The 23530-nt window shown below is 43.0% G+C and overlaps 1 protein-coding gene across 2 annotated transcripts; it reads left to right on the forward strand.

The window, feature by feature from the left end:
• Positions 1-655: 655 nt before the first annotated feature.
• Positions 656-22547, forward strand: MMAA (metabolism of cobalamin associated A). Of its 2 annotated transcripts, XM_029234566.1 has the most exons (7): positions 656-846; positions 8595-9098; positions 11701-11823; positions 14598-14768; positions 17553-17638; positions 19844-19993; positions 21023-22547. In XM_029234566.1, exons 2-7 carry the CDS (start codon positions 8654-8656, stop codon positions 21308-21310), a joined length of 1263 nt encoding a protein of 420 aa, XP_029090399.1. In that variant the 5' UTR covers positions 656-846; positions 8595-8653; the 3' UTR covers positions 21311-22547. The 2 variants fall into 2 exon arrangements, with proteins under 2 accessions (XP_029090399.1, XP_029090400.1); XM_029234567.1 differs by lacking the exon at positions 8595-9098.
• The last annotated feature ends 983 nt before the right edge of the window (positions 22548-23530 follow it).

A 23530-nucleotide genomic window follows, 5' to 3' on the forward strand; every position in this document is an offset into this window, starting at 1 on the left:
TTAAAACCACGCAATGCTTTAAAAGTTTGAGTTGTACAGAACGTTGAGCATTTACTCCCACAGGTTGGAAATTGCTTTGCGGAGTTTGAGTTCCCTTAATTTCACCAGACTGTCAAACGTCCCCATGTCCCACCCTTCACCCCATACTTCTTAGCTTCCAGGGAGAGTTAGGAAGAGGTCTGCGTCTCTGGACCGCCGCAGGATGCGGGGGCCGGGCTGGACTCGGGCTCCATCTCCCGGGCTTCGCGGAGCGCCAAGCCCGGGAGAGGATGGACATTACCCTCGACCTTCGGAGGCGATCTGGAGCTAGAGGAGAGCAAAAGCTACGCGTGAACACCGTCAAGCGCCCTCCCCAGCTGTACTTCCTTGACGGCTGCCCGGCGCCCCGCGGACCTCCCTACGCTCCGCAGGCCCGCAGGCCTTCAAGGCTCACAGGCCCTCCGCCACATAACTCGCGGCCAAGCCCGCCGGGACCCAGGCCACACCCCACGCCGCCGCCCGGTTCCCGGCCGCTCCTCTTGCCCCACGCGCCGGCAGTGGGCACTGCGCCTGCGCGCCCGCGAGCGCGGGGCGGGGCGAATCGGCCCGGCGGAAGGGGCGGGGAGGGGCGGGGCTGGGTTGTACTTCCGTGGTCGCGGGTGGGTGAGTAGGGGCTGGGGGTTGCGCGCGGCGTCCGGAGTCCGGCGGGGTTCCCGCCTCGGGTCGTCGGGGAGCCCATGTCGGCGTCGCGGCGCCCCCTGGAGGATTTGGGGAGGCGGAAGGAAGAAGAGACTATTATTGAGTTGGATAATGTCGGGGGTGCGGGAAGTGTGTGGACAAGCAGGCGTTAGCAAAATGGGTTCAGAGGTTGGTTTTCTCCTTAGAAAGGAAATTCTCTTTAAACAGCGTTTTAAAATTTTCATCATTTTGGACAGGCTTGTGAGTTTACCGTTGTGCCACAGTAAGGCAGCTTTGGTAAGGTGGCTGGTCCCTTGCCGCTGCCAAACCTAATGGTTAACCAGAGGATGGGTCGGAAAAAGGCATAATAGTCCAGGTTAGCTACTGCCAAAGAGGGAAATTGAAACTCATCTTTTATGGAATAAAATCCAGGATATAAAAATAGGGTGCCAAAAAAAAATAGGGTTCAAACTGAAAGTCACAAACAGCATCTAGGTTCTGTCAAATACTGTGCCGGGCGCGGACTAGGTCTCTTCCAGCAGACATACTGTATTCAGATAATTTGTTTTTATCATTAGAAAATGAAAGACAATCTAAGCCAGAATGACCTGAAAAAATTTAATTATCTTGAGAGTTGTGCCGTAATACATATACTTTGGAAAACAAACACTACTATAGCTTTTCCAAGTTGGTAGAAAACCAAAAGTTTCCCGAAAGCCTGTGCAGATTCCTAATCATTTTGGGGTCTACAATGTCCAGAATGTTCTTTTATGTAGTAAAAACTTCATATTGTTTTGTGTGCAAGGTAATAAGAACCAGACAGTTCAGTTCCTTTAAGGGCTGTATTCTATTAGGAGAGACAAAGAAACGTGAAAAGTTATATAATGGTAAGAAATGTAAGTTACAGCTTGAGATATTTGAAGATATCGAAAATCCTTTATTTGGCATGGAAAGTGCTGGTGAATGCTTGAAATGAGTGCCCCTCAGCTGATTGTTGCCATGTGGGAATGTGGGTCCCTCATACACAGATATGATTTTCTCCAACACAGGCCAAAAATCTCTCTCTTTATGCTTTTTCTTGATTTTTAATATTGTTGGCAACCTGCAGTTATGCACTCACACACCCTCTGTGGGCCAGGAACAGGGAGTTTGTGACATCTGCAGATTATCACCTGAGTACTCAGAAATAATTGGAATCAAAAGAGCAAGAAATTCCTGGAAACTGATAGGAAGGGATTTAAGAAAACTGGGGTTTAAGCTGGGTTGAAATGGAGAGGTGTCATGGAGGGGAAAGATGTAACGAGTGAGTAAAATCTCAGTGGGGAAAGTGAACAGCAGGTTTGGAAGATAATTAGTAAACTCTCCTTAGGGGGGGTCTGAGAAGGCAAGTACAGTAAATGGAGGAAAACTGCTTTGGTAAACCCTTCAATACCAGACTGGACTTTATCCTCCGGCACTGGTTCTCAAATTTGAGCTTACATCAGAATCACCTGGCAGGCTTGTGAGACGGTGGCAGGCTTGGCCTCCACCTTCAGAGTTCCTGATTCCGAAGGTCTGGGGTGGGGCTTGAGAATATCCCCTTCTTACCAGTTCTCAGTTGATGGAGATGCTACTGGTCTTGGGAGCACACTTTAAGAACTACTGTCCTAGGGTGTGGGAAACTATTGGAGGAATTTGAGGTGGATTAGTAAGGAGATCACATTCATGGTTCAGTATGAGTCTTGCTGTGACGTCCAAGATGGAGGACTGGGGAAGAGAGAAAAGAAGGTTCCTTAAAGTTGATGAACACCTGTCGATGCCAGGCCCTCTCATGCACGCAATTTCATTTCATACTCACTTTGACCTTGATGTGTAAGTCTTAATATTTTCATATGGAGAATAGTAGAGACTACCCAGGTCCCATAGCTAGTCTCAGAGCCCCTTAAGACTAGTTCAGGTTTGAACTAGGGTAGTAGCAGTGGAAATGAATCAGAACACTGACTGGTGATGGAATTTAGAAAAATCAAGACTTCCTCAGAAGATTGAAACCTAAAAGTAGGAATTGGGAAATAGTCTTAACAGAGAGTGATAAAAGGTAAAGTGGACAGAGAACTTTAGAATATTCCCTGCACGAATTCAGTATGTGTTCTGTATTACTCTGCCATAACAGCGACCTATTTAAAAGCCGCTTGTTTAAAAAGTCATTCTGTTCTACCAAAATTTCCTGAAATTATTTGAAAAGAAGAAAGTAAAGCCTCCTGTGGGGATGATGGGAGATGGTAACCAGATTAATGGCATCTGACAACTTATCTTCACATCAGAAGTGATTAGCACTGAGGAATAGAAACACGTGGTGTAACACTGCTTCGCCTGTATGAACTGTGCGGCGCCGCAGACACTGACCTAATGTATTGATTTTGGAAATCCTGGATGCTTTTTCTTGCCAGAGTAGTTATTGAAATTGAGAATATTCATTGGATCAATTTCAAGACAAATATTCCAAGTCAGACTGGCTGCTGCCGAGCAAATTTTTAATGAAGGCAAACATCCATATACTGAAATAGATTTTAAGAAGGAAGTCCTAAAAGTATATTTATACTGTGAAATCTAGAAAAATGTAAGTTTTCAAACACTGATCAACTGAGTAATCAGCATAATGGAGTTACTGACCCATACAAAACTATAGCATACATTCATTCATTTATTCTGTGAGCCATAAACTTATGCTGTGGATCCAACGATAACTCGGTCTAGGCAAGACTGACATCTTAAAAAATGGTCACAAAACGATGTGATTAGCACTGTAATAGAGGGATGTGACCAGTACATGATGACAGGAGATAGAAATGCTGACTGAAGGGGTATAGAAAGGAGGCCAGGGAACTGTCTATAGAGGAGGAGACTCTTGAGTTGGTCTTGACAGCTGAGGAGGAATTTGTGAGATGATTAAGGCATTCCAATCAGAAGGAACATCACGGACAATGACCAAGATGTATAAAAGAGTGTGGGTTTTTCTGGAACCTTTGTGCAGATCAGAATAGTTACAGCAATATGGTAAAAGTGGAGGAGGGGGATGAGTTAAGTTGGAGAAGTGGATAAGAGCACTCATAAAGAGTATGAAAGATTTATGTAATGACTGTCTTGGCTGGATTGTAAACTTCATGGTGTTGGGAGCCATGTTGGACCTGTACACGAGTGTATTCCAAGGCCTTAGCAGAGTGCCTAGCATATGGTAGATTCTCAATAAATAGTTGCTGAATGAATGAACAGGTAAATCATAGAAAACAATTTTTTTAAGATAAGATAGAGGGAACTTTTAAAGTGTTTTAAGCAGTGGAGTAATATCGTCAGATTTACATTTTATGAGGATAAGTGGTAGTATGGAAGGAAGATGGCTAATAACGACCATAGAAATGGCTATAGTAGTTTCTGCCTATTGGTAGATTGCAATCTGCATTTTAAGAAAAAATAGAAAAGAGTATTAGAGGATATCACATGTAATAGGGTTAAATAGTGTTTTATGAAACTTTTATTTTAGTTATATATATGCCTGTGTGTTGACTGATGTAAGTGTATTTCTTCCTATGGACTTTGATGCGAGTTTGAAAATCATTATAGTAATGTGGACATGATGGTGGAGAGAATGGAATGGATATAAAAGATATTTTGGAGGAAAACAAATGTGGAAAACTAGCACCTTAAAATGCTGCTGTCCATATGAACCCTCTCTCAGGGAAGGGGATGTACTTACCCAACCTATTTCAGTATTTTTGCTTACTTGATGTTTTTCATTATATATTAATAAGTTGACATTCTGGTTTATTAGGAATGGCAGTGCTTTGAGGTATCTTACTGTGTGTTGTAAATGCTGCAAAATTTCTCTTATTTTGGTAGTGCTCAGTTTAAAATTGTAGGATGAAACCATACTCTTAAGAGTTGTGAAAATTCATCGAAAACAGTTTGATTTGATTTTTGGCCAGGTTATTAGATTTCCTTCCGTGAGAAAGCAGGAAAAGCTGCTTAGTTACATGAGCGGGTGGGAAGGCCTTCTCCCTACCTGCATGACTTTGCCACTCCAGTAGACTTAGTCTCTTCTGCCTGCGACATGTAAATAAGGGCAGAAAGGTGTTCATACAAGGCAGAGTTATACTGGCTTTTAAAAAATTTACGAACTCCTTTAAAATCTGGTTGATGTGGTTAAAATGAGTTTAACTGTGTTGTGCACTTCGTTGTCAGGTGTGAATTATCCTGTGGAGCAAGAAAACATTTAAAAGTTTTAGAAATTTGGTCTGTTCTGTCACCTAATACATTATTGGGATCTCCTACTGATAAGGTTTGCACAGAAAATGTAAACTAATTTTTCATCTTGGCCTAAGGGGGGAAAAAAGAGAGAGAAAGAAAAAGAAACAAAATGAAGATAAACAGCCTGCCATAATCATTCCATACTCAAATGTGGAGGGTTATTTGGTGTTCCCTTAATGTGGCATGACACCACTCCTCTTTTTATACGAGAATCTAGAGTTGACACCAAGATCTGGGATTAATAAAAGGGCATATTTTAAATTGAATCCATTCTTTGCTCCACTTTGGGAGGGGCAGAGTTACTAATATCTATTTCCCTCTTAGCCAAAGGAGCTCTCCTTTATTCTAAAGCAATTTATTCAGACAAAATGCCACAGAGAGTCAAAAGACCTGGGTTTGAGTCCCGGCCCTACCACTGGTTATGACTGTAGTCACCTAACTCACTCTTGGTTTCCCTTTATTAAATGAGAATAGTAATAACTATCCAACTGTCCTCATGGAATTGTCTGGGAGAATAAAGTGAAATAAAGTATTTGAAAATGGTTCATAAACTCTTGAGTGACAAGCAAGTGGGAAATGAAATAAGTTCAGATTAGTATTTTTTTGAACAATTGCAATGCGCCAGGCTCCATGGCAAGCCTTGGGGATCCTAATGTGGACAAGAGGGTCTTGAATCTGGCTTCTCCTCTCCGTCCCTTAATGCCTTGCCTTGGCCCAGGTCCCCATCATCTCTTTTGGGTCTTTGCTAGGCTGGGCTGTATGTTACCAGGATCTGGTCAGTCGACTTCTTGCCGCTGCTCCTAGTGTTATCTCCTAAACACCAAAGTTGATTAGGTCACTGCCATCCCTGAAGATCTCTGTTGTTTCTCCTCCACCAAGACAACATCTACTTCCTTGGCCTCAGTTTACATCCTGATTGGGCTTCATTTTTTATCACTAGTTCCATATGTATGTATGCCAGGTTTCTGCTTCACTGAATTACTCAGCCTTCTCTGATATGGCAGGGAAGAGACCAGGTCCCAACTCGGCCTCTGTACAAGTATGTCCTCAGCCTAGAAGGCCTGCCTCATCCTTCTTCAGCTTTGCTTAACCTTTCGGACCCAGCCCTGACATAGTCTCCTCCATGACTTGAACCCTCTCCTCCCACAGGAGAGTTAGTTTCTGTAACCTTGTCTGTTCCCACAGCACATTGTTCTTTCTTTGGACACGGTGTTTATTACTCTGTGAGCTGTTGAAGTGCTGGGATTACGTCATTGAGGGTAAGATAAGGAGGCTGTCCACCTAAGGAGGTGTAGTGGATTGAATGGTGGCCTCCAAAGAGATATGTCCACGTGCTAATCCCTGGAACTTGAGAATGTGACTTTATTTGGAAAAAGGGTCTTTGCAGATGTAATTAAGTTAAGGATCTTGAGGTGAGATCATCTTGGATTATCTGAATGGTCCCAATTCAACAACAGATGGCTGCGCAGAGGAGAGACACAAAGGGTAGGCCGTGTGAAGACAGGCAGAGATTGGAGTGTTGCAGCCGTGAGCTGAGGACCCCTGCAGGGAAGAGTCCCCTTCTAGAACCTTTGGAGGGAGTGACATCCTGCTAACACATTGATTTCTGACTTCCAGCCTCCAGAACCATGAGAGGATAAATTTCTGTTGTTTTAATCCACCGAGTTTGTGGTTAATTTGTTACAGCAGCCTTAGAATACTAATACAGAAGTTTATAGTACAGTGACTGGAACATAATAAAATATCACTGTCACCACCCTCAAAGACACTATTATCGCTATTATTTTTGTAACCAACCTAGCCTGGGACCTGGAAGGTAGTACCTGCTCAGAAAATAGCCTTGCCTGTGCACTTTCTAGTCTGGTGGCAGTGGTGGTGGTATGTATGAGAAAGAAGTGTGTTTAAAGGTGGTATCGAAAGAGAGCCAGAATAGAGCACCTCTTAATTTTTTGTTTTGTTTGTTTTAAATGTCTTTTTGTGTGTTTATGTGAAGGGCGGTAGTGGATGTTTTTAAATTGTTTTTTAGAAACATTTTTACACATTTTAAAATAAATTGTCCTTTTAGAAGACTAACAGTAAAATGATGAGCAGTTATATTTCTAACAATAAAAAAATCTTAAAATGTTTCTTCTTTTTCCTAATAAAACATTATTTAGCTAAACTTAATTTTGTGCTGGCCTTGGAACACAATTTAGAGAGGGACTTGGGAGCCACAAGGTAATTTATTTCATGTGCTACAAGGTACTTGAAAACCAAAAATTTCAAATAATCATAAATGCAGACTTGGTAGGTGTTAGGTATTGTTTGTCTGTAAATTTTAGCTTGCCACTGGAAGCTAGGTCTATGACCTAATTTTTACTAAAGTTTTATAAATTGGTGTCGTAGTATTAAGAGCTAATGTTTATTGAGCTCTTACTATGTTCTAGGCACTGTTCCCAGCCTTTTATATGAATTAACTCATTGTGTCCTAGCTTTCCTAGTCTCTTCTCTATTCTCTTAACTCAAGGGGAAGCTGAGGCACAGAGTGGTTAAGTAACTTGCCCAAGGACACGATGGCTTAAGTGGCAGAGACGCAGAGTGGCCCTGGCTCATAACCTCCACACTCTCCTGAGTCTCAGTGGACCCTGTCAGCCTTCGTTGTCTAATACAGTGTGAAGCGGAGAATATCAGTAAATCTAAGTGAAGGGTCCTCATCCAATCCCATAGTGGCTCAGACTTTAGTGTGCTTACCCACGGAGATTCTGATTCCTGGGGCTGGGGATAAGCATTTTTTTTTTTTTTGCGGCACGCGGGCCTCTCACTGTTGTGGCCTCTCCCGCTGCAGAGCACAGGCTCCGGATGCGCAGGCTCAACGGCCATGGCCCACGGGCCCAGCCGCTCCGCGGCATGTGGGATCTTCCCGGACCGGAGCACGAACCCTTGTCCCCCGCATCGGCAGGCGGACTCCCAACCACTGCGCCACCAGGGAAGCCCCGGGATAAGCATTTTTAATACGCACCAAGGTGGTTCTGACCGTACTTTGAGATGCCCTGGATCAGGTTCCAGACAGTCCTCACGGTTCATTTCACACGAAGGCTTGTGGTGGTGGCTTGTGTGCTTATGTTAGGCCATTCTTTGTGTATATCTGTGTGCCAGGTGAGTCTATTGAATACATACGTGGATCTAAACTTTTGCCTGAATGCCTGCCTTACTAATCACCTTTCTTTTATGGAGATGAATAAAAGGCCAGCATCAGAGGGATTTTTTTTTAACCTTTTGAATGAGCTTCGGAATAGTGTATATTCGATCTGAGGAAATCCTTATGATGGATGTAAGGTTTGTAGACGGAAGAAAATAATCATGACATAGAATTTCTACTCTATTGGGTTTTTTTTTTTTTTGGTATGTTTGTTTTTTGTTTAAAAGAAAATTTTAATGTGTACTGGACTTCACAGCAGAGCGGTAGTTTCATGATTTGGGTTACTCTGAATATTAACTGTGGGCAAGGAAGGAGTCCTCGCTCTTAAGTTTGGGAAGAAACTTTCATGCCTCTGTACAACCCAAACCCCTGATTATGTGTGTTTTAGAATCTAGGGAGAACACTAAGCTTGCAGTTTTACTACTTCAGTATATTAGTTGCATGTTGAACTGGCAAAATATGTTTTTCTTTCTCTTAGGGAGTCACGAATTGCACTGAACCAAAAAACGTCCAGCCATTTCTTCAGTTACAAGCAAAATGAATATTCCCATGCTGCTCCAACATCCTCATCGGGACTTCCTTAAAGTCCTCTTAAGAACACTTTACCGACGTTACCACTTCATCTTACCCTCAAGTACTCACCTCAGATCAGGAATCCCATGTGCTCAGCCATTCAGTTCTCTCGGACTCCATCATGCAAAGCGGATGCTGCCGTCAAATGTTTTAACAAGAAAATTATGTCTACAAACAACCTTAAAGGAACAGACAGAAGGACTTTCTGATAAAGAACAAAGGCTTGTGGATGAGCTTTATACTGGTTTAATCCAAGGGCAAAGGGCCTGCTTGGCAGAGGCCATAACTCTTATAGAATCAACTCACAACAGGAAGAAAGAGCTAGCCCAGGTGCTTCTTCAGAAAGTGTTAGTCCGCCACAGAGAACAAGAGAAATTAAATAAAGGAAAACCATTAGCATTTCGAGTGGGTCAGTCTTCGTTTTTTGGGGGTTTTTTTGTTTTGTTTTTTGTCCAGTAAATATTTTTCTAAATTCTCTCCTCTTTTAAAATAAGTCTAAATAGCTTTTTTAGGATTTTTTTGTCCTTGCAGAATTTTGGAATGAATTTTGAATGCCTTTTCTTTGTAAATATTAGTCTTGTTACGTGGTGGGAAATGCAATGGCCATTTGAACGAAGGCTCTGTATTTTAAGAGAATAAGGTGAGATTCCTCTTTTGGCAGGGATCTCACTGTGGCTCCCAGAACAGAAACATGCGCAGGAAGAACTGTTCACCAGTTGACTCCTTTCTCTCAGTAGAACTTCTGCTTAATGGTCTAAAGTGACTTCCCTGCCGTTGTGGTTATAGCAACCATAACTATCCTTATCACATTTCAGAATTCTACTTCTTAGGTGTTTCGTTAGTCTTTTCTCTAAGCAAGTCTCACTTCTTTCAGATACTTTTTTTTAAAAATTTTATTTATTTATTTACTTTTGGCTGCGTTGGGTCTTTGTTGCTGCGCGCGGGCTTTCTCTAGTTGCGGCGAGCGGGGGCCCCTCTTCGTTGCGGTGCGCGGGCTTCTCATTGCGGTGGCTTCTCTTGTGGAGCACTGGCTCTAGGCACGCGGGCTCAGTAGTTGTGGTATGCAGGCTCAGTAGTTGTGGCTCGCGGGCCCTAGAGCGCAGGCTTAGTAGTTGTGGCGCACGGGCTTAGTTGCTCCGCGGCATGTGGGATCTTCCCGGACCAGGGCACGAACCCGTGTCCCCTGCATTGGCAGGTGGATTCTCAACCACTGCACCACCAGGGAGGTCCCTCAGATACTTGTTTATTAGAGTTTCTGGAAATGGCTTGGCACTAAGCACAGCCAGCTCAATACCAAAATGCCTTTTAAAGGAGACACCATGTTCATTTGCTGTCTAAAAATATTAGGTGTTCACCTCTTGAACAGTTGACCTGTTTCTGTAATTGAAAATAAGCTTGTTATATTTTCGAAGCTGTGCATTATAGAACAATCTAGACGTGATTGACCAGAAGGAATTAAGCAAGTTTTGGGTGGAGCGAGCGCCTTTCATGATGGCAAACTAGGTGATTCCAACCAACCCTCGCACTATAAACAACTTAAAATGGTGGACAAAGTGCATAAATTGTGTGAGGAATGAGAAAATATACTTAAAAGTGGATTGGCATTACTTACGTCTCAGTTTATTTGCAGTATGGGGCCTAAAACCTCCTAGATTTTAGGGTAATGGGGCCTAATGCTTTAAAGATAATTTCCAAAAGAGCTCACCAACTGCTGTTTGTACTAGTCCACATTTCCCCCGCACCTTATTCTTCTGTCCTCACTGTGGGGACTCTCTTTCTGAGAGTACTGCGCTGGGTGTTAATACTCTTTATGTATTGTGGACAAAATAGCAAATTCCCAAAGAGAAATTCCAGTTATGACAGAGTGTTTACTTATTAGGCTGTAGAGAATCTTTGAAGAGAAAATGTCCAGAAATACCTAGAGTTAACCAGCAACTCATACATAACTAGCAACTCATAAATTTGCAGCACTATTCTGCTTCTTCCATCCGGACCTTATGAGGCCAGATAAACCTGAGTCTTTGTTGCAGTTGTTTTATCACCATGGTAAATAAAAGCAACAAATGTTTATTCAGCACCCATTAAGACAGAGACCTGCCCTGAAGATTGTGGTATGTCGCCAAGCATACCATATGCCATACATACTTTATGTAGTTACAATTAAGTGCTTATATTTTATAGATTTTATTGAACATATATATCTCTTGATGCCATGTGCTATTCTAAACATATTGCAAAATTCACTCATCTGATCCTCACAATAACTTGAAGAAATAGGTGCTCTTATGTCCATTTTATGGCAGAATATACTCAGGTACAGAATGATTACGTGACTTGCCCAAGATTACACAGCTCATAAGAGGTAGAGCTAGAAATAGAACTGGCCGGCTGGCTCCAGAGTTTGTGTTCTTGCCTGCCATGCTCTGCTAACTCTCCAAGTAGGGGAATTCCCTGCCTTTCTTAAGATTTTAAAAAAAAAAGTTTTTTTTCAGGATTCAGTTCATATTATTTTCTTTGAGTTATGAGTGAGATGAAAAAATTGTATTTCATAAGTAGAAAATTATTTTCTCAATCACTGGGAATTTCTGGAGTAATGAGTTGTTCTTCCAGTGGGAACATAGCATGGACAGAATCGGGGTGGGTGGAATAATCACTGATCATGATGAGAGGTGGGCAGATGTTGGAGAAGTTCAGCACATTAACAACATAGGCAATGAAGTCTGCCCCAAAAGCTCTACGTTATACTAAAAAGGCAAGTCACATTTTGTAATTTTTAAAAGTGAGTCTGGTGAACATATGGAATTTTGACTTCTCTCCCTCCTGTATCCCTATTTTTCAGGGACTAGATAAATAGGTAGATTTTCGTTTACCGCTTTAGGAAGTGTTAAACTACATTAACGATGGTTTTAATAAATTAGGAGAAGTAGAAGGTAGTCTGGTATTTTAATAGAACTCATCATGGTGCTGATTTCATTTATTTCATTAAATTACAAAGTCTGTCTCCACCATAGGATTGTCTGGGCCTCCTGGTGCTGGGAAGTCAACCTTTATAGAATATTTTGGAAAAATGCTTACTGAGAGAGGGCACAAATTATCTGTGTTGGCTGTGGACCCTTCTTCTTGTACTAGCGGTGGTGAGTATTGCTGCTGCTTCGTAAATTGCAGAGGAGGGGCTTGTGGAGTGGAGCCGGCTCTCTGTTGCAGTTTAGGGGGAATCTGCACAGACGGGTGTCTTCTAACCTCTGGCTGAGTTTGGTCTCAGTGAAGGAAGGGAGGTGGTGGGTGTGAGGTGGAGGCTGAGGGAGGTGTTTGGGGCATCGGGTTCTCCAGGGGAGGTTAGCTTACAGGTAACCTAGGAGTAGCCTGGGTACGTAGAGAAGTAGGAGAACAGGTGCCAGAAGTTGCATATGATCAAAAGTCAGTTTCACCCCTTTGTCTATCATACCTGGGGCTCAGCCCCTTTTCCTTCTATTGTTTTTCCTGGCTCCGTCAGCCCCTACGCAGTTCAGAAAATGGCTTCTTAGTAATTTCCCCATATTGTAACGTCTCTTCTCAAGCTTAAACAAAATCTTCATGCTCTATTTAACTTGTCACCTGTTTATATTACATGTTCAGTTAAACAGAAAGCTCTTAGAGGGACCATGTGATATACTCTGTTCCTGGCAGCACTTAGCCTAGTACGTTGCACACAGTGCTCGGCAATTACTGATTTGAGGTCATGCAGTCACTCAAAGTTTAACTCGCAGCTCATCAGAGATAAAATGAATAAACTAAGTTCCCCAAAGGATCATTTAAGGGCAACATAAATCATACTATATAAATACTCAGGAAAGCCTTTTCTTCCCTTACCCCTCACATGACAGTTATTCATTTAACAAGTATTTCAGCACCTATCGTAGGCGAGGCCCTGTACAAAAAAGGTACTGTGTTGTTTAATGTTGAATAAGATGCAGTTCTCTTGGCCTTATGGAGCTTTATCTCACGAGGGAAACAGACAGGTGCATGCAGGCCATTACAATGTAATGTGTGTTGCGAAGGGGGAAATACAGGGCGTTTTGTGGAAGGGTTTGGTTCATATCATGTGGGTTTAATGCTAAAAAATAAATACAATATCATATTTCAGGGGCTTTAGGTCAATAGAGAGGTGGACAACAATTCCTGTTACCATCCATTGAGAAATTTAGCTGAGAACATTCACAGTTTTTGATTCACTATAATGAAAGGGTTAACCGTAAAGTAAAATTTATACTCGCAAAGTTCAAGATTAAATCCATGTCAGTGTATTATCCTTTTTTATAGTCTAAGAACTTTGTGAAAGGTAAGCACTTGAACAAAGAATTTATTTATAGTGGCCTTCATTTTCACACAGGTGCAGAGACTTTCCTCCCACCTTCATAATACTCTAGAATACTTGCAATAGCGAAAGAAAATAATAGTTTGAGATAAGAGTAGTGGAAATGGTGACATAAGATAACCTGATGGAAGTTACACAGCTATGTGGTTCCTAACCTTTCTCAAACCAAAAATGAAGGTCCTTTTCTCAGGTAAAAATACAAAGACTCTGAAAGAAAAAACTGTGCAAGGATAAACAGGACATTCTTACCTTTTCACTTTAACAGTAGATACATTTGAAAATAGCATTCCATTGAAGTTTGAGAAGCCTGTAGTCAATCCTTGTTGTGCTTTGGACTCACGGGCCCCCTGCAGTGGGAGCTTGGAGACCTCCCTAAGGCTCTGCAGTCACCAGTTTTAGATTCACTGGCAAAGACAATTATATGGGAGAGTAATTTCATAAATGTTTTAGTTCGGTGTGTTAGGATCTGTAGGATAATAATTTAAAGTGTAGCTTTGGCAGACTGTTGACTTACACAGAGATGATTTCACCCAGAAAATTACTTTAGAACAAAGTTTTATGTACAGGAAATAAGGTAGTCGAGCTCTGTGGTAGGTGTATGCTGGGCATTAGAACCTATGAGAAGTCAAAACTGGAATCACCAGGGAAACGATCGTATCTTTAAGGGACTCCTCAGTGTTTAGCAGCAGCTTTGGAAAGGTTAGCTCTTGAGCAGAAATTAAAATTCAGGTTAGAACAGCACTACACCTTCAGATGTTACTACATGGCTAAAGGAGAGAAGGTAAAGGTAATTTCACTAATTCCGGGGCTTTCAGTCTTCTAGAATTTGCAGGTACTGGTGTTTGCCAGAATACTGCAGTACACACGGAAACAGCAACGGTTCTATTCCACAGGCATTACATTAATTGCCTACTGTGAACAAGCATTCAGTGTACAAAATATGTAAGACATGGTCCTATAGACAAGCAACTCAGTTAAAGCAGAGTTTCTCAACCTTGGCACTAATGACATTCTTTGTTGTGGGCAGCTGTCCTGCACATGGAAGGATGCTTAGCAGTATCCTTGATCTCTACCTACCAGACGCCAGGAACACCCTTCCCTCCAGTTGTGACAAGTACAAATATCTCTACACATTGCTAAGTATCCTCTGGGGGAAAAAAAATCACTCCCAGCTGAGAACCATAAACACAGCAACGTTAAGAGGACAGTAAAGAAACCACCCCAACTGGAATGGAAGATTGATTTGGGGATTAGTGAAGCTGAAATTGGACAGGTAAGGTAGGCTACATTCTGAGGGCCTCCAATGCAAGACTGAAGAATCTAGATTTGAACCTCTAGTCAGTGGGAGCCATTATAGGTGTTGAGGGGCTTAAAACATTAAATAGATTAATTTGGCATCATTACATACATGGTGTTGGAAAAAAGCTTAATAATATGAAATACAATTTGAGGTTTGGGGAGAAATGTCCTGAAGCATTTCCCCTAGGAATTGGCTGATTGATAATTGGCCCTTATAGGTGTTCCATGATTATAAAATGTAACTGTGTGTTTTAGGATCACTCTTAGGTGATAAAACCCGAATGACTGAGTTATCAAGAGATATGAATGCATACATCAGGCCATCTCCTACTAGAGGTACTTTAGGAGGTGTGACAAGGACTACAAACGAAGCTGTTCTGTTGTGCGAAGGAGGTGGATATGACATAATTCTTATTGAAACCGTGGGTGAGTGTGATTTTCTATTCTATAACAATAAAATACTATTAAAATGAAAGCTGTATAAAGATGAATGACGGCTAATTTCATTTTGTTCATTCAGCAGATACTTACTAAAGAGGTAATTAAATATAAGCTATCTCAGACTCTGTAGGAGATATGAGTATATAGACTATAATCCTTACCCTTAAAGAAAAGAAAGGTGAGCCCTGTGTCTGGATAACTGTTATACAAGGTGGTATGTTTTCAGTGCTGTAGAAACTGTCAGCATTAGGATGACCTATGGAAACACTAACATAACACCCATTTTATTTAAGCAGAGTCATATGTCTGCAGTATTCACTGAGAAGATTAGCGTAGTTGGGCACCTCATGTTTTATTTTGCCTTTATTATCCCTAGCACGTGGTTACACACAATGAAGATACTGAAAAGGAAACCCCAAGAACTTCACATTCCCGTGGAGAGACAATTTGTTATATTACTGTGTGATCAATGTTTGTGACACAACCTGATTCAGATTTGGGGGATCAGGGAAGACTTCAGGGAGGAGGTGACAGTTGAACTCAGTTTTTTTTTTTTTTTTTTTTTTTTTGGCTGCATTGGGTCTTTGTTGCTGCGCACGGGCTTTCTCTAGTATGTGGCGAGCGGGGGCTACTCTTCGTTGCGGTGAGCAGGCTTCTCATTTCAGTGGCTTCTCTTGTTGCGGAGCACGGGCTCTAGGTGCGCAGGCTTCAGTAGTTGTGGCGTATGGGCTTATTTGCTCCACGGCATGTGGGATGTTCCCGGACCAGGGCTCGAACCTGTGTCCCCTGCATTGGCAGTCGGATTCTTAACCACTGCGCCACCAGGGAAGCCCCTGAACTCAGTTTTGAAGGGAGGGTTGGAGTTAAGGAAAGTATGGGCTAAGGGGCCTTGACCGAAACACACAGGAGTGAGCGAATGTGGCCCAGTCAGGGCACTGCATTTTGCGCAGGATCCTTAGAGCGTGGAGCACGAAGGCAGGGAGTGAAGACATGGGCTAGAGTCCAAGAGTCCCTCGTCTAAGGGCAGATGGAGGAAAAGTTGCCTGAGTAGTGGTAGGAGAATCAATGGGGAAGAGGACCATAAAATTACACATATTAATGGAAAGTTGTGTTTGGCTGCATGTTTCAGAGACTCAGATTATCTCTGACTCAAACAAGGAAGAGGGTGGGTTTTGTTTGTTTGTGTATTTGTGTTTTTTGTAAATAAAAGAAGCCTGGAGGCAGGCAGGCCCAGAGGGCGTGGTGGTTCTACAGCGCCCCTGGGGGCTCTCCCTGCTCTCCATTCTTAGCACTTAGTTTCCAGCCTCAAGGTTGCCCATGGATAAAAGACAGCTGATGAAGCTCTAACTCACCTCCCTGTTCCAGGTAGAAGGAAGGAAGAAGGGGGAATAAGGAAGGGGAAGGGGTTGGAAGCAGTATACCTCCTGGCTGGCTTTGCCCTCTTGAAAGAACTCTCCTGGAAACGCCATCTAGTGACTTTTGCTTTCACACATTAACATCTCTGGCTGACTGGTGATGTGGGGGGTCTCTGGGGGGTCTGGTGATGTGGTCTTTCACCTGGGACACTGATGCCCCTGGTGAACCTGGGGGAAGGAAATAGGGAAAGATGAACATTGCGTGGGCAACCAGAAGTCTCTGCCCCACCAAGGAAGGAGAGAGTTGGAGAGGAGGTTTAGTGGAGTGGGGCATGTGGAAGTCAGATTTAAGTGGATTGCGGTTAATGTGAAGTAGTCGCGTGAGGACAGTGGGCATAAGTTGCCTTTTTCCAGACATTTAGCTATCAAGAGGAAGTGAGAAACGCGGTGATGAGGGCAGGAGTTTGGGAGTTTTTGTCTTCTTATTTTCTGGTTGTGTTTGGTTTTCAAATGAGAAAGACTTGAGCCCAACTCATGGGATGTTTGAGGGGAGGGACGGGAGCCTGTAGACAAGGGGAGGTTGGAGATAAAGCAGAGCCAGAGCCCAGGGGAGGTGGGAAGGAAGGAGAGGCCAGTCTTCAGTCGATGCTTCTGACACTGGGCCCGGCGAGGAGGCAGCAGGGCGGAGTGTGTGTTGTTTCTGCTTCTCTGTGGGGTTGTGGGGGGAGGCTGAGGATGTCCTTGCCTCTGTTTGGTCGTGAAGCAGGTGCCGCGGTCATCAATCATTGTCATGTGGGGAGATTATGGGACAGTGAACGTCTGTAGTAGCCACTGTGGGAAACAGGAAGGAAGCTGCCCGAAGGCGTTCAGGGGCATCGCTTTTCCTGTACCAAGAGGAAGATGTAGCCGATGTTGGAGCCCATGACCCTCCGGTGGCGCCTGTCCACACAGCTGAGGGATTTCTCCAGGACACTTAATGGAGGAGAGACACGGGCAGTAGGACTGATCCACGGGTGGGCTTTGCAGGGTGATAGAGGGATAAGAAGGTAAGGAAGCTGCCAGACATGGTCTCAGGTTAGAATCAGGTGCTCAAGCTGCTCACCCACGAAAGGGGAGCCGAGAAAGAGCAGCGAGAGTGAGGGGAGAGCGCAGGTCTTCACGTTCTCCACTCGGTCAGAGACCGCGCTGGTGGGAGCGGGGGCTGGACAGAGGTGGGGAGGACCCCAGCTTTGCTCTTCAGGCGAGGCAGCGGCGTTTAATACATTGTTCAGAGGTGGTGGTTAGAGCGGGGTCAGGTCGAGTGCGTGATGGCAAGTATGAGCAGATGAACTGGAGCGGAGGTGGTGGTCAGGGGAGGCGAGGAGGTCAAATTCCCGTGAATGTTTCAGTATACACGCGTGATTTAAAATTCCAGGTGTGGGGCAGTCGGAGTTTGCTGTTGCCGACATGGTTGACATGTTTGTTTTACTACTGCCACCAGCAGGAGGAGATGAATTGCAGGTAATTATTTTGACTTTTTCACCCCCCGAAACACAAAGTGTACATCTCTGAAAGTACAAATTCCCCATGTTGTGGGTTTTTTGTAAATTAAGTTGATATTAGCGTAGGGAAAGAAACATCATTCATGTTGGCTAAAATACTCGAGTCAAAGGCAAACTCTCTATTTTTTTTTTCCAACTTATAGTAGTAGAACTTATGACCTTGAGCTAATGACACAGCTTAGTCTTTCCACCTGTAACATGGGGGATAGCTCCAGCCAAGAGACCACTGTTACATGGGTGTTTGTGCTACAGCTGGTTGAAAGGTCCTCATGAGATATTCCTTTGCTTTTAACTGGGATCCCACTGTCGTAGTTTATACACTGTAGAAAGGGTTCTTCCTTTCCTCCTGCAGCGCAGTCTGGCATTAACTCCCTGGACTTAGCACAGCCTGCACAGGCTGAGGGCATCATCCTCCCAAGACTGCTTTCACTCCGGACGCAAGCAGCAGGCCCGGGGGTTCCCAAGTCACCCGTGCCTCTGTGGGAACCCGCAGATGTGCGGGTTCCCACTTACCCCTCAGGTGCGACAGTTCACTAGGATGACTCACGGAATTCAGGAAAGCACTGCGGTACCAGCTAGAGTGTTATTATGAAGGATGAAAATCAGGGCCAGCCAAATGAAGAGACACAGAGAGAGAGGTCTGGAAGGGTCCCAAACTCGAAACTTCTGTGTCCTCAGGACACATTTCCCTCCTGGCACATGCATGTGTATTCACCAGCCAAGGAGTTCTCCTGAGCTTCAGTGTCTGCAGCTTTTGTTGGGGTTTTATTATGTAGGCATGATTGACCAAATCACTATCCACATGATTGAAGTCAGTCTCCAGCCCCCGCCCTCCCCAGAGGAGGTCAGGCTGCTAGTGTGTGGCTCAAAGACCCAACCCTCTAATCACGTGGTTGGTTCTACTGGTGTGTGCTCAGCCCCCATTCTGAGTGATCGTGCATAAACCCAGGCATGGTCCCAGGCATGGTCCCAGGCACCCATGGCGAACAACAAAGTCACTGCTATCACTCAGGAAACTCCAAGGATTTAGCAGTTTCCTCCCAGGAACCTTGGGACAAAGACCAGATAAATGCTTTTTTTTTTTTTTTAATTTTTATTTATTTATTTATTCATTTTTGGCTGCGTTGGGTCTTCGTTGCTGCACACGGGCTTTCTCTAGTTGTGACGAGCAGGGACTACTCTTCATTGTGGTGCGCGGGCTTCTCATTGCGGTGGCTTCTCTTGTTGCTGAGCACAGGCTCTAGGCTTCGGTAGTTGTGGCACACAGGCTCTAGAGCGCAGGCTCAGTAGTTGTGGTGCACGGGCTTAGTGGCTCCGCGGCATGAGGGGCCTTCCCAGACCAGGGCTTGAACCCGTGTCGCCTGCATTGGCAGGCAGATTCTTAACCACCGCGCCACCAGCGAAGCCTCCAAATTCTATATTACACAACACCTCCCCTTCAGTTGAAAAATTCTGAAAAACTAGTGACATCAGACTCTGGATGCTGCAGTTTAGAAACATTAACTATTAGAATTTAACCACTGAAAGTTACGTTTTAAAATATTTGAAAAGAAATTTTAATCTTAGATAGCAGAATCTTCATTTTCCAAATAAGGTTTGGCCTTAGGATTTTTCTAGTGTTTTCACGCAACATAATTTAAATCAAGAGATTGAGGCGTTTTTAGCCATCAGGTTATTTTTTTCCTCAAATGCAAATCAAAAAAAAATGCTACATACATTTAAGGAAAACTTCAAAGACTCTTTCTGGAAATGAACATGTTAGTGACGTAGGTGTTTTCTTTTTTAAGCACCTGAATGATGGATGGTTTTGCATCCTGCAGGGTTAGCTCCCGAGAAGTGGAATCTGTCATGAGGCAGTGTGAACTGTCTCCTGCCATTCAATCATATTGTGTCTGGATGATATATTTACTCTAATTCTGAATGTATTTCAGCGTGTTAGTCTCCAAATTTGAAAGAGATATTACAGATGACTTCCATAATCCCAAGAGTCAGTGCTTTTGAGTGATTTCTGTCAATAATTGTGATTCCTAGGACCCAGGGCTTGGGAGGGTGCAGAGAAAAAGTTAGAGCGTATGACTCTCAAAGCCTTAGCAGTAACTGGTGTCCCATTTTTGATGGCATGAAATGTTTCAGATGAATCACTTTCTTTTCTTTTTCTCACCAGGGTATTAAAAGAGGTATAATTGAGATGGCAGATCTGGTGGCTATAACCAAATCTGATGGAGACTTGGTCGTGCCAGCTCGAAGGATACAAGCAGAGTATGTGAGCGCGCTGAAATTACTCCGCAGGCGTTCAGGAGTCTGGAGACCAAAGGTCAGCCTGCATTCTGTTCTACAGTTTTCACCCTGAGTGGACTTTGCCCGTTAGAAGAGAGGATATGAGTCCCAAGCTAGACATATAATCAATCCTTGCTCGTAGGTGAGATTATAATTTTTTAAATTATGGCAAAGCCACAGAGTGTGTAGTTATGATTTTAAGTATAATCCTTCAACCACTAGATGCCAAAAACTAGATGTGAGGCGATACATTTGATTGCTTAACGCTTGGCTCTAGCCATTTGGATGTGATGACAAATCCATTCTGCAAGGAACCATCCTGAAGATTATGGCGCAATTAATGACTTGACTATCTAGGTTAGAGTTTGAGTAGGAGAGAACAGGCTTTTGATGTGGTAACTTTCCTTCCCATTATGGTTGTCGGGTGATGTTTTCGATAAGGAAAAAAAAAAAACCTGTAGTAAGTGATGCAGTAATACTGATGCGGACATTTTATCTGTAGCAGGGCCCTGTGTTATTAAAGAGTAACCTATAATCACTATAACGAGAACAACGATGACACTTCTTGCTGTCGGCTCCCGGCACGTTGTCTGTGCTGCGTCTGGAGCTGTCTAGTCCATGCAGATACCCATGCTCATAGCACCTGCTGAACCAGGCAATTTGACGGAGGGAACGGGGCTATTCTCTCAGCTCGGTTTCATTTTCTGGCTCTCAGGCCTCAGGGAAACCTACGTAGCATTGCCCTTCTCATCCTAGTGACCATTTCCCAGTTCATCCCTGTGGTCTCTGAAGACCATTCGAGCAATCCCCAGTCAAAATAAACCTCTGAGCTAAAAGATACGACCTTGGATCAGTGTCTTATTTCTGCTTCGCACTCAGTAACCTTAGTAAGTTACCTTAGTATATTTCTCAGCGTGTCTACTTTGACACGATGATAAAATGTCTCATTTTTGTCGCCTACCTATTGCCATAAACTGTAAGACTTAATTGGCAAATGCCAGAGTCCCCATGACAATGTTTCCTATCGTTTTAAGTAAAATAGTTCTGGTTCTTCCCTTTTCAACAGGTAATTCGTATTTCTGCCAGAAGTGGAGAGGGGATCACTGAAATGTGGGATACAATGAAAGAATTCCAGGATGTGATGCTTGCCAGTGGGGAGCTGACTGCCAAGAGACAGAAGCAGCAGAAAGTTTGGATGTGGAACCTCATTCAGGAAAATGTGGTAGAACATTTCAGGACCCACCCCACAGTCCGGGAACAGATTCCTCTTCTGGAAAAAAGGGTTCTCAGTGGGGCCCTGTCCCCAGGACTAGCAGCAGACCTGTTGTTGAAAGCTTTTAAAAGCAGAGACTAATGAAATACATCCTATCCAATAACTTTATATATCTTTTCATACATATAAAGTTATTGGATAGGATGCACTTCATTTTAATAAAGTATTTTAATTTTAAAAGTCACTTGCATGCTTATATTTTCAGTAATTCTCTGGTGGTACCCTCGGCCTCCTTATCTGTGAACTGCGCTTGGAAAGTGGAAGAGCGTTAGATACGGATGGCAAAGGTCAGGCAGTCAGTAGCATTTGTAAGGTAACTGCTGTACGTTACTCAGCTCCATTTCTTTCTGTTCTTATACACGGTGGCCTGTAGGATGGTGTCTTCTCATCAGTCACGAGCAGAGAAAGCTGAGGAGGACAGAAAAAGATCATGTACCTTAAAACGCTTTCTATGATCCTCTATTCTCTGAGTTTCCAGAGAAAATGTAAGCAAGAGTGACCACATTTTTGAAGTCTTACTTGAGGCTAGAATAATACACAGTGGGTTTCTAAGAGCTGAAAATCGTGATCGACATTTAGTATGCCAGACTACCTAGGAATTTCTGAAATGGCCATGTACACGAGTAACAAAACAGTTGGAATGTGTAGGGATGTGAACACAGTTTTACAGTCTGTCGTCTCGACTTGCGGACTCCCCACGGTAGGTAGGAGAGCCCAAAGGGAACTGGGGAAATCAGCCACAAATAAGGTGGGTTGTAATCAAAGGTTTTTGCTTCTCTTCCTTCTTGGCCATTTGACTTCATATTAGCATCTTAAAAATCTACTTTATTCTTGATGGTGAGGAACAAGTTTTGTCCTCTGGAGGAAGCATGGCACAGTGATTGAGGGCTTGGGTTCTGGCGCTGGGACTGGTGGGTTTAAACTTTAAACCCAGACCCAGTACTTATTGGCTGTGTGAGTTTGGACAAATAACCTACCTTTCTCAGTTTGAGTTTCCTCCCTGGTAAAATGGAATTGACATATTAACTTTAGAGGGTTGATGAGGATAAATGAGATAACTCAGGAAAATCGTTTTGCTGTCATGATGGTACATGGGAAATACTGAGAGTCCTCTTGCCATTATTATTATTATGTTAAAGTTATGAGTATGTGAAGCTGTACAGACCTTATAAAAGGTTCAGTTTTCTCCCATGATCTTATTACTACCATTGTGCTCTTGTGATATTTTATGATCGTCTTTAAAGCACCCATTCTAGTTAATTCTTTGAGTATATTTTACACTATTTGATGGTAGTTATAACTGTGTACATTTGAATAAAATTATTTCTAACCATAAAATTTCTCCATTGCACAAAATGTCATTCTAGAACTTTCAAACATATTCTATTCTGAGAATATTTGACACAGTATGTCAGCTTTCATTGTGACTTACCCTCCTATGTAGAATCGAATTTCTTGATTATTATTTTAGCAAGCATTCCTTTACGTTTTTTTTTTTTGAAGGTTTGTGTTATTGGCATACCTACCTCATATTTGAGGATTCGGAGAAACTTGGAAAGGTCATCTAGTCAATCCATCTAATTTCAGAAAGGACCACTATTAAGCCACCCTATCAGATGAAAAACTGTTTGTAGAATCAGAGAAGGAATTCCATAACTTCCCTTAGTAAGCCGTTACAGGGAATGACAAACCTGTCATTTGTGGTTCAATGGAAGCCACAGCGGGGCACATGCGCACTGTATTACAAACAAGGCAGAGAAAGGGTGGCATTTGTTAGCCCTAAATTTTTCTATGCATTTCATCTCAGTTTGAACTGCTTTTAAGTGTTATAAATATAGTCATAAAAAGCATTAGAAAACCTCCCTTGTGTTTCTTATGTTGTTGTACCATTGGCTATGATATAGAGACCAATTTCCAAGGTATTATTTACCTTTATTTCTGTTATTTGCTACACTGGAAGCTGTATAATATAGTAAAATATTTGTGGCCTTAAAAAAAAATTAATGCTCCCTTTTATTAAGCTCAAAAATGCCATCGCTCCTTCCCACCTGTAATTCTACCGTGCTGGACCCCTGACCTGGTCAAAAGCACAGGTTTAGATACCCGCAGAGTCAAATCTCAGCTTTGTCACTAACCAGCCATATGATTGGGGGGGCAGGTTATTTCTCCTCTGTATGCACCAGTTTTCTCATCTGTAAAATTAGGGTAAGAATAGCTGCTTTACAGAGTTGTTGAAATAATTAAATGAGATACTGTATTTAAATTGCTTGGCACTCAGTAATTGGTAGGTGTTGTTAGAAA

The sequence above is a fragment of the Monodon monoceros genome, unplaced genomic scaffold (genome assembly GCF_005190385.1).
Source record: "Monodon monoceros isolate NGI ecotype Baffin Bay Population unplaced genomic scaffold, NGI_Narwhal_1 Super_Scaffold_20, whole genome shotgun sequence".
NCBI lineage: Eukaryota > Metazoa > Chordata > Mammalia > Artiodactyla > Monodontidae > Monodon > Monodon monoceros.

Excerpts from the sequence above, each read along its gene's own strand:
- MMAA (XM_029234566.1), top strand. The coding sequence starts at position 8,654 with ATGAATATTCCCATGCTGCTCCAACATCCTCATCGGGACTTCCTTAAA. Across the intron at positions 11,824-14,597 it reads TTCTTCTTGTACTAGCGGTG|GATCACTCTTAGGTGATAAA; the intron begins GTGAGTATTGCT and ends TGTGTGTTTTAG. Across the intron at positions 17,639-19,843 it reads CAGGAGGAGATGAATTGCAG|GGTATTAAAAGAGGTATAAT; the intron begins GTAATTATTTTG and ends TTTTCTCACCAG.